This window comes from Platichthys flesus, chromosome 20 (assembly GCF_949316205.1).
Source record: "Platichthys flesus chromosome 20, fPlaFle2.1, whole genome shotgun sequence".
NCBI classification, from domain to species: domain Eukaryota; kingdom Metazoa; phylum Chordata; class Actinopteri; order Pleuronectiformes; family Pleuronectidae; genus Platichthys; species Platichthys flesus.
In genome coordinates this window covers 14,882,334-14,893,582 of record NC_084964.1, presented here as the reverse complement: position 1 = coordinate 14,893,582, position 11,249 = coordinate 14,882,334, and the positions used below count along the sequence as shown (strand labels likewise).

The following is an 11,249-nucleotide window of genomic DNA, read 5'->3' as shown; positions in this document are numbered from 1 at the left end:
GAACCATTAAAATGATCAGTTCATTCGTATTCTTACACCACCCTGACTTGTTTCGAACACCATCGCCTGATCGCCATCATCTATTCACAAATCTACATCTGTAATAAATTTGAATAAGTTAATAAGGTGAATAAACTTTTAACAGTTAACCTCAGATTAATATCTCTAAGAGTAACTCATTACAAAGCCCCAATGTCGAAGCAGGGATTGAACAGCTTGATACACTGCTGCCATCTAGTGGAAGTTTACTACACACTTCTCTGGACATCTATTCCTAAAACAGATAGGAAGTGAAAAATACAAGGAAATTAAATTGATCATGTTTAGAGGAGACACATTCCCCTCGGATTAATCACTCGTCCTGCCCGAGAAATGAAGCGCAGAAATGTAATGGTTAACTTTTTCCAGAGGGGAAATGTTTATTTCAAGCTTCCAAAAACTTCTACAGTTAAAAAATTACCAGCATTTGTCTTTTGCATCATTTCCATTTTTCTCTCACCTTCTTTACCTACAGTTATTTATACATCAGTGATTTAAAATGTATCAAAATCTAAAAATTCTCCAGCGTATCTGAAAAATCAAGGCAACTGAACACTGCAACTTTCTTCCTTGACAATACTTTTTTTCAACAAACTTATTTTGACAACATACAGTATTCTGGTATGAATTACAACAATGTATGAACAGTAATGGATAAAATAACATGACCAAAGTAATATTTACTGATGTTATAGAAAACCAAATGTAAATTTCTCCAAAAATATACCTTTAAAAGATATTTCTCAATGAAGCTTAAGGGGGTTGGTATTATATGGTGGATTTGAATGTTAACATTATACACTGATAGTCCAATAGTAAAAATATGAGATTAAAACAGAGCTGTAACGGCTCAGTTTGAAGCCACAGTATTCTGATATCCAGTTCCAACGTGTAGCTTGAGTTAAATAAATAGCAGTTTAATAGTTTAATTTGTATTTAAAAAGGCATGGGTTGAAATGTGAGAGGAAGAGATTCAAAATAAAAAGAGCATCTACAAGTTAAACTAAAGGTTGCCAGTCAGGGCGGAGTCCATGAGGTCATCATCTTCATTTCTCATGTACATCGGACTGGGCCGTGACTGACGCTCGGAACCCAGCATAGACAAAGACGAATCTGAAGCCGAGATGGGCGACCGAGACCAATTGTCTGGTTTTATCGGATGCGCGATCGTCCCCATGGACATCGATGACTTCTTTTTCTCCTTGTCCCTGTCCCGCTCACGGTCTCTTTCCCTCTCCCGTTCCCTCTCCTTCATCTTCTTCTTCTCCTTCTTGTGTTTCTTGTGCTTCTCCCCCGAGCTCAGCGAGATGGAGCTCATGTAGTCCTGGGGCGGAAGCGGGCGCATGGTCTGGTCGTCGTCCGAGCTGGGGCTGTTGTGGTGGGACTTCTCGGCCACCGAGCTGCTGCCCGACTCGCTCTCGCTGTCGTGGTTGAGCGGCATGTATCCTGGCGAGCGGCTGTGGCTTGGGGAGGAGCGGTCATGTTTGGGAGTGGAGCCACTGAAGAGGGGGGACGCCTTCAGGCTGGAAATCTGGGGACGCATCGAGTCACCAGATCCCTCTCCTGATTTCTGAAGAGTCCCTTTGGCTTTGATGCTTGGTGAGCCACCATCGGGTTTGCTAATGATAATTTTGGCCAGACTGGCCGTGCCCCCCCCTCCTGTTTTTGGCTCCATCATCTTTTTATCCCCACTATTCCCCCCGGTAACAGACACTTTTGCTTTTGCTTCTTTATCAGACTTTTCACGTTTATACTCCCCGCTTTGGGAGGAGGAAGCATGCTTGGAAGGACCCATGTTTGAAGGTCCGCTGCTGGGAACATTCCCAGGACCACCACCAGGAGCAGATCCCGAACCAGTTCCCCCTGCCGGTGGCACACCCTCACATCCATCCTCCCCCACTCCTCCTCCACCTACGCTCTTCAGTTTGTCTATGACTGCCGTGAGAGAGGGTTTCTTGTTTCGGCTAGGAGACTTTCCTTTGGCGTTGGGGTTATTTGCATTGTTCTGACCAGCCCCGCCACAACTTGCACCTCCACCTCCACCTCCTCCTCCGCCGCCACCACCACCACTGCCTCCGCTTCCCCCTCCTCCACCACCTCCCCCTCCACTTCCACCTCCCCCACTACCATACTGAGCCTGGGGGCCTCCCGAGAATGTCATGGAACCAGATGAAGTGGAGCTGGAGGATGATGAGGACGATAAGCCACCAGAGGAGCCCCCACCCATGGGCTTCTGGGAGCTCATGCCTCCACCTGAAGACGACTTGGACCCACCAGAGCTGCCTCCTCCTGAGCCCATAGGAGATTTAGCCTTGGAGGAGGGAGGTGTTCCTGGAACCTGAGACTGTTGCATTTTCATAGGGGAGGACAATTTGTCACCAGAGCTACTGGAGCGGGAGTGAGAAGGGGAGATGTTGGGTTTTATGTTGGGATTCATAAGAGATCCAGAAGGCTTGCCCCCCTGCGTTTTAACTTTACTACCACTTCCAATTCCACCTCCACTACCTCCAGGTCCAGAGAGCCCATGTTTAGTGATTGGGGAGGATCCTGGTTTGCCAGCACCCAACCCTTGGGAGGACCCTTTAGACGTGGGGGGGCCACCTCCACCTCCTACTCCACCACTCCCTGGCTTGGAGCTGTTGCCTTGTGTCATGGAGCCTTCCTTGGACTTAATTTTCCCGGAGGAAGAGGAGTGAGAATGATGGCTTTTGCCGCTGCTGATTCCACTTACTCCCCCAGTGCTGCTTGTGGCTGAGCTGCTGGAGGTGTATCCACTATGGGATGAAGTCTTCCCCCCAGTGATGGTCCCTTTTGGGATCTGAATCGTGATTTTGAGAGTTGAAGGTGCGGCACCACCGGGAGGAGTTTGAGACCGTCCTGAACTGCCAGGGGACTTGGAGCCTCCTCCACCTATGCTTCCCCCGGAACCGGAGCCACCACTAGGAGGTGTGTATGGTCGCCCGCCTGAGCTGTGAGAGGGCGACTTTCCATCAGGGTCAAGCTTTTTACGTTTAGGAGGTTTCTCTTTGGACTTTCCCTCACTTGACGGGGTCCTGCTCCGCTTGACCTGTTTCCCCTCTGTTGAACTGCTCCCCATTCCCATCCCAGAGCTGCTCCCTCCACTACCTCCATTCTCCTCCTTTGAACGCATGAGTCCCTGTTGCTGTTTAACTTTGGGTTCAGTATTTTTAAAGTCACCACAAGCGGCTATGAGTCCCATTATGAGCGGACTCGGAGACCCTGTGCCATGTGTGTCTCCCAAATCAGGAGCCTGCCCCATAAGTGGTTTACCACCACCATTGTTACCTCCAAAAACCATTCCTATGTCAAAAGGGTCCTTCAGTGAGGGCTCTGGGGTGCTCTGCCCATGTGGAGTGGGATTCTGAGGTGTTCCTGCTGGGGTGTTTTGCTGGCTGCTTCCGCCAAAACCTTTAACCAGGTCCAGGTCTCCATCAGCGCTTGGAGAGCTGTCATCAAAGTAATTCTGGGGGAAGCCATGGCCCGAGGTCAGGAGGTCAGGGTTGAAGTCGGCAGCATCAGGGTAAAAGTTGGTGGAAGATGAATCGCTGGTGGGAGTGGCCACAGTTGCAGCTGCCTCTGCAATCAGATCAGCAGCATCTGTGAAAGGATTCTCGTTGCTGTTAGTATTGAAAATGTCTGCCGAGTCAAACACTGCGCTGCCCTGACCCGAACTGGAGGAGTCACGGATGGGTGTACCCAGGGGGCCTCCATCTTCCCCACCACTGCCCATGGGATGCTGCCCATGGCTGCCACCACTGCTTTTCCCGGTCTGCTCAGGTAAATCCGACAAGATTTCGGTGATATCAGGTCCGATGCTATCAGAGCTAGAGAGGCGGACAATTCGAGGCGGTACAGTACCTGGTGGTTGCTGTTGCTGAGACTGGACGTGAGACTGTGCATAAGGCATCCCGGGGCCAGGGGGCGGTGTTCCACATTGGCTAGGTGCGGGGGTGATGCTGTGGGGCGTGTCTAGACCATCTGCAGTCAGGTTCACATCAAAAATGGAATTTTGAGAAGCGTCCACATCCATAGAAAGGAGCTCACGGTGGAAATCATCCTCATGCGTGGCTGGATGGTGCGGTTGCATGGAAGATCCTTTCATACCTATACCACCACCTGCAGCAGCTCCAGGCACCTTTTCCATCGGCCGTGGGCGCTTTTTCTTCCCTTTTGTGGCACTACCTCCAGGACAGGTTCCACCCATGCCGTCGGTGCGCGGGGAGCCAGAGGAGGAGTTCTGCCTCTCTAGAGGACTGGAAGCGTACAGTGTTGCAAAGTCTTGGGTGGGGTTGTCTTTCAGCAAGTTCATCAACATAGGATGATTCTTAGTATTGCTGGCAGGCGAGGATGTTTGTGGTGGGGTTTGGTGGGGTTGTGGTGCATTCTGGGAGCTGGGACTAGAACCCACACTTCCAGTTGTTTGTAATAAACTTGTCAGTATGGGATTCTGTGTGACTTTGTTGTAGTCGTCTGTATGAACCTGGCCTTGCTGCTGCTGTTGCTGCTGTTGTTGTTGCTGGCCCGCCACCCCTCCTTGGGTGAGGCACTCTCCTCCTTGGCCTTGCCTCTCTGTTCGGGACATCCCAAACAGAGAAATATTTGGACCTGCAAAATTGGGGCCCCCGGGGGGTCCTTCTGTGGGTGTGTTGCCACCTGTGAGTCTAGGCAGTCCCATCGGATTTGTTCCATCGCCTGCTGCCATTGTGTAGGTTGGACTACTGGAGGGTGGTAGATTATTCTTCACCATGATCTCCACTGTTTGTGCTATTAGCGAGAGGGCTGGAGTGTCTGCCTGGATGGTCTCTGCTTTCCTCCGAATGGCCCGCATGGTTACAGGGATGGACATGCATCTAGGGGAGGGAGGAAACCATTACATACATCCCGAGTGGAAAACTTGATGTCCGCATTTATGAATTCAGGAGAAAATCACAATCTCACCTCTGGACCACTTTGGTGATGAATTCATCCGTGCAGATCAGGGCATCTGAAAGTCCTTTATATAACTTACAGGATACCTGTCTGGAGTCAATCACTTCCATCACCACTAGGGGTCAAGAGAGAGCATTTTCATTAGGTCTTGAAATACTATCTACATACATTGGATTACTGAAATGTTGTAAGAGTGAGAGCTCACCACAGACTAATGATTCGTTGACTGGATGCTGGAAAGAGACACTGAAACTTGAGTCAGTCAGAGGACATACTTCAAACTGCAGCAGGCCGGCACTATCTGGGGGGAACAACAGCAAGAGCACATGCTGTAAATTTACAAATACACGCTTGTATGCCGCCGCCAACCAGTCCGATTATATCACATTCGCAGTAACATGAATGAGGAGACAGATATTCACCTTCTTTGATGGACGTCCTTTTCACACAGCTGCCAATCAAGTTGTTATAGGCTGCCTGATGCCGGATTATATCCAACAGGAGTGGCACTTGTGCTGGGTGACGGAAGGGGATCCTAGTCACCAGCACTCCTTGGAGAGAATGACCATCTTGCACTGGGGCGTCACCATTCAGGTAGTAACAGTGCTGCTGATCTGGCAACACCTGTGAAAGACCGAAAAAAAAAACAGAGATAGTGTCACTCATGAACAGAAAACAGAAAAAGGGCAGTAAAGACAGCCTAAGAATTACATTTTCATTATTACATTCACTAATAATGAAAATATCATAGTTTATTTTTAAATCACGATAAGTTCAAGACAAAGCAGGTTTATATTTCAAATGATCGCATAATTATAAACTGTTTGTGTGTCTGCTCACAGAATAGAAGTGCGTGTTGTGGGAAGGTGGTGGTGCAGAGCTGCCCTCCTCTAGGAGATGGCGCTGGCTCTGGACAATTAACTGGTACAGAGGTGAGAGGCTGGGAGACGTCTCAAACACTGGGATTGCTGGGAAAAAATAGATGAAGGTCACACTCCAAATCATTACAGTTCTTTCAAGGACACATTTAATGTAAGTGAAGACAGTTTTATGAAGTAAACTCACAAGTGGCATTCCCCATTCTCTGAATAAAGGAGAGTGAGAAAGGCATGGGGCAGCTCATCTTGAGGAAGAAACAAGCTGGCAGGTCCACGCAGTTGGAGTTGGTCACGGTGGAAAAGGAAGGTGTCCTGAAATACACCAGAAATAAAATCCTCAGCTGTCAGACAGTGGGACATTAAAATAACCCCATGATAATCCACAAATTTCCTGAAAAGTGAGCTACACTCTCGTACCCCTTGTTATCCACTGGGTGGGATCCAGTGATGAGTGGAGCGATTGGGAGCTTGTAGATGGCGGAGGTGCCCTCGATTGTCACAGACACACCGACACCCAGAGAGCGCGGAACTGCAAGAAAACAAGAGTTCACACAAGGATGACTAGAATCCTTGGGCACATCAATTGTCTAGTGGCTGATACTGGAGACACGTATTGTCCAGGTCCTCCAGGCACTTACCAATGTCTGTTAAGTTGAGCTGTGTGCCGGTGCCCTCTTCAAATATGTCATAAGGGGACACGTAACACTGAAGAGAAACAAGATGGCCACCACTCCTGGCTGTCAGCAAGCCCACGCTGCCGTGAAGAATCGTCTCCACTGCATTTGCATTGGTTGCTAACCTGTAGAACAAACATCATTCGATTTATGTTAATCAACTACTGTCATATTAACTTTTGGTTAATATTACACAATAATACAATTTTGGGGATTTGTAAAATCCTTTAACGCTTCCCTTAGCTTCATTAGCCTGTAGCATTACATCACACCTCTAACATTATATAAAATTATAGTGGCTAAAAGATACTAAGGTTAATATACAAGTTAACAAAAATAGGTCTTATGAACTTACCTAAACATGTGCATCATCTTGGTGAGATCAAGCTCCAAAGACTGCAGTGCAATATACATCTTGGTTTTCAACTTACTGAAACACAATAAAAGAAAGAAAGAAAGATTTTTATACATAATTGGAATGGTATGTAAAACAATAATAGTCATAAAGACTTGTGGCATGTGTGCCTTCTGGGATTCACAGTTTTTTCATTTCAGGAATTGATTAGTGATCAAAAACAAAACAGCACACGTCCATAACCTGGAAGTCTACTTACTTGTCCCCAGGGAGCTTGTATAACTCGACCAGTCCCTTCAGATGTTTAGAAAACTCTTCAAAGTTTTTCTCCCTGATGAGAAAAAGGAGATGAGGTGATTTCGATCATTCTAACGTCACTTATTTCACAAAATATAAATAAAAAAAGCAAGTTTGTGTTGCTCATCTTATGGGAGTGAACCGTGAAATGTGTGTTTTCTACTCACCTTAAATGTTGAATCAGTTCAGGACAACTCTGCAGCCAGCAAATAAAGAAAAGATTGAAATACACTTCAGAGGACAGTGTCTTCACTAACAGTGCACAAAAGGAAATTTTATTAACGAAACCAAAGGGTTCAGTAAACTGACCGTGGGGTTTTCTCCCTGATGAGCCACCTTGACGTCCACTAGCTGACCGTTGGTGTCCAGTTGCACTTCCACATAAAACATGTCCGACGTGATGTAGCACTCTGTCCCTGATGGGCTGAGGTGAGAGCCCAGCCTGCACCGATGAGACAGAGAGTAACAGAAAGAGAGAAAGAGAGAAAACACTTATTCTCCTTGTGTGTTCATCTGTTTCACAATGAATTTAAAAAGGGGTTTATTGGCTAGGAAAGGCAAGTTATAAATCCTTGCTGACAGAATCCACAAAGGATAATGACAACAAAAAACAACAACAACCTACAATCTTATGTGGGTGACCCACTTAACCATTCAGGAACATAATTCTCAGGTGAATTTAGAAAAAGAAAATCCTCAACTGAACACCTTTCATCCTTCAGTATATAAAACTCACATGTTTTGTCGAGCAATGGATTCCAGGCGATCTGTCATGGAAGGCAGCGATGAGACTGAAAAACACAACAGAGAAGAACAACACATTGTAAAATCACATGATATAACCATGTCATAGAGCTGCTGCAGAGTGTTCCTACTGTCCCTAAACACACGCCTTCATGCAGCACTGATGAAACTACCTTGATGTATTAGTTTGCTCTATAACAGTTTCATTACAAGTGAAATGAATGTTTAACAGCTGCCCTGCTCTATCTTGTGTTTCTGTCCGATAACTCAGCGGTCTCACCTTTCAGTGCTCTCTGCAGTGTCTCCAGACAGGTGAGCAGGAGCTGGTGACCTGTGGCGTTCATCGCACCGCGTTTCTCCTGGGACACATTGTGAGGAAAAACATCAGTGGTTGAGAAAGAGGAAAAGTGCTTCATCAACAAGACTTGGTGTTCAGCTTTGTTTTTCTTTGTCTTACATTCCAGACCTTTAAATGTCACTACTATAGTTGCACTGGCCCAGGAGAGGTTATTTGAGTAAAGGTTATTTTCGCAATGCAATGATTAATTGCTATTAATGTATATTAAATTGGGAGATTGTGAGTCTCTCTCGTGGGTACTGATCTAAAAATAAAATGCAAGAAGCAAGCGGTCTGTTTGGAGTAATTTTCTCTCAGATGATGACGTTTTTCTTACCATGGCCTGACGCACCACTTTGCAGGTCTCCTGCCACGGCCGCGAGGCATTGTGTTTGGCATGAAGCTTCTCGAGCAGAACAGCCATGCGACCCTGCTTCTCTTGTACTGGAAAAATATGCAGAAAAGACACCAAGTTAAGATATGTCATTTTGCACACATTTTCTGCACAGCATTTTTTTCAAGTACACAATAATAGGTACAGTTTACATCAACGAACATTATAAGATACTTCATCTTGAATACGTGTCTTGAATGAATAGAGCATGACATGATTATAACTTGAATTAAAAGTGGTATTACGTTTCTTATATGCAAGTTGTGTTATTAATAGTGACAGTCCTGGAAACAATCATATAGTTTGGTACTTATAACAGGAATATTAGAGACATATCGATCCAGATTTTTTAATGTCTTTGCATGTACAGAGTCAATCTCAAGGCTTTACCAGCAGCTGATCACGTTCTACCTCACCTATGAGTAACACGAGATTATGTGAAAATACTTTTTTGTCGATCAAGTTTCATCCCCCAGAAACACCACCTCCGCGTCAGGTCAACAAGAGGCTAATGTTTTGCTATCATAACCTGTCAGAGGGAGCTAGCTGCTAACTGCAAACAGCAGGTAAGTGGGTCAGTTTCACTTTCTTGTTCAACAAAAAAGTCGAAACAAGGCAGAAGCGACTCGTGCTAACATATTGCTCCAGGGGACATTTGCGTATCGTCTCACATTAGGGTTTCTACTTCTTCTTTTATATGAACAGTCTATGGTTTCTACAAAGTTGATGTTAGCAAGCGGCTAACGTTAGCAATTAGCTCACTAGTGAGTGCTAGCTGCTACCTTACCAAGAACAATTACTTTAATCAGTGTCAACACAACCGCTGGCTCGTGAGTTTATCAGTTATCCACACACACGTGTTAACTAACATGTCTTAAGAAACACACACATGTGGAGAAATCCCAAGTGGTAAACAGCAAGTTGAAGCTTAGCTGTTAGCCACGGTCAGCTATCTGGATCGTTCCGTTAGAATAACACAACTTAAGACAGGCGGGCAGGAACAAAACGCGGGTCGTCTTCTAACCTGTGCCCTCCTCGGTTTTGCTCCGATCTCCATGGGTCTGGTTCCCGCCGGGTTGGGCAGAGATGGGCAGTTCTCTCGCAGGGCTGCCGCTCTGCAGAGAGACACCAGGCACCGCCGCCATTGTCCCCGTTTTCCTTTCCCCTGCTGGGCCATCCGGGCTTCCGTAGCGACTCAATTGGACTAGTTCCTGGTTGTAGTTTCTTTCCCAGATCCCTCTGTAGTCCATGCTGTATTTAGCTTCATAATAGTAACATATTTAGAATATTAATAAATGTTTGCTTTTTGTTTGCATGTATTTAGGATAAAATGGCCCTGAGGCTTAGATTTATTTATTTATAATTTTTTTATTTTAGCAAATTTATTAATTATTCCTGTGCATATATCCACGTAATCAAAGGAGAAACCCCAAAAAAACACGTTTGTCTGTTTTTATTGCTTCAAACCCAGAACCCCAATCTTTTGATTAGACCGCCTAAGATAAAAGTCAATGGTGTGTTTCAGACTCCAGATGGCGTGCTATCACCAAGTAAGTGATTCATGATTTGCCAAGCGCTGCTCCACGCCAAAATCCAAAGAGAGGTTGAATTAATCGTGTTAATCGTCTCCCAAAAAACCAGAACAACGCAGCTCCTTAATGTGGTGATTCGCCTTTGCTTCCGTGCACTGCTTTATCCCCACACATATGCAGCAGTCACATGAAGCAATAGGTAATTAAGCAGCAGATAAAGCCACACGCACACACACACACATGCACAGACTCACATGCACATGTACACACACCTGAGCCTATTGTACAGCTGAGCCTGGAGCAATGAGTGCTCTCAAGGGAAGATTTTCCCACCAACCATTATGACCTGCAGAGGAGAGGGAGCAGGAGTGTGCACGGAAACATGTGCATTTATGCATATGCAAAGAACACTGTCTATTTGTGAGCATGCACAAGAGCCACACTTACGAACACACACATACACACACATATGAGATAGCTATAGACAGCAGTAGGGATGGAGAGGGACCGGATTGGCATCGGCTGAGACAGTAGGCAGACCCACAGATAGAGATGAGAAAAGAGGGGAGGTGCAGCTATGTAATTGATGTGCCCACCAGGAGCTTTAGCTGGCTGCCTGGCATGGAAGAGGAGGTGGGCACCGCTGCCAAGACAGCAGTGGGAGAAAGGAAAGGGAGGCACGGGCCTTGGGGAGCACAGTAGCACGCTGAAACCATGCCCATCAATCAGAGGCTAGTTCACCTTGCCATGCCAAGCGGGACCCCCCTCTGTGCCGAGGGAAGGGGTGGCACAGGGAGTGAGGCTGGCACAGTTGCTAAACCTTCCCTAATCCTGCTGGTGGGTGTATCGGTGCCACGTCCGAATGGCGGTGGAGCGGGCGGGGCCAGACACGAGGAAGAGAAAGTTCAGGCCCTGTGCCGAAAGAGGTGCCACAGCATGTTGGTCACATTGTGATGTAGAAATGTGAAAATTATTTCAGCTAGGGATCATCACATTGACCAGAAGGGTTATCTTCCCCACAATATCTTATTACCTCACCATATACCTTT

The 11,249-nt window shown here is 46.4% G+C and overlaps 1 protein-coding gene across 1 annotated transcript; it reads right to left on the bottom strand.

Annotated features, from left to right (window-relative positions):
• Positions 1 to 388: 388 nt before the first annotated feature.
• med1 (mediator complex subunit 1) lies at positions 389 to 9,827 on the bottom strand. Its single transcript, XM_062414338.1, has 16 exons — positions 9,693 to 9,827; positions 8,612 to 8,718; positions 8,218 to 8,296; positions 7,930 to 7,984; positions 7,503 to 7,635; positions 7,361 to 7,389; positions 7,156 to 7,227; positions 6,897 to 6,971; positions 6,506 to 6,666; positions 6,285 to 6,396; positions 6,055 to 6,179; positions 5,830 to 5,957; positions 5,412 to 5,613; positions 5,195 to 5,290; positions 4,999 to 5,104; positions 389 to 4,910 (listed from the first exon to the last, which is right to left on the bottom strand). The coding sequence occupies exons 1-16, from the start codon at positions 9,811 to 9,813 to the stop codon at positions 1,043 to 1,045; spliced, it is 5,469 nt and encodes a 1,822-aa protein (XP_062270322.1). The 5' UTR covers positions 9,814 to 9,827; the 3' UTR covers positions 389 to 1,042.
• Positions 9,828 to 11,249: the final 1,422 nt, after the last annotated feature.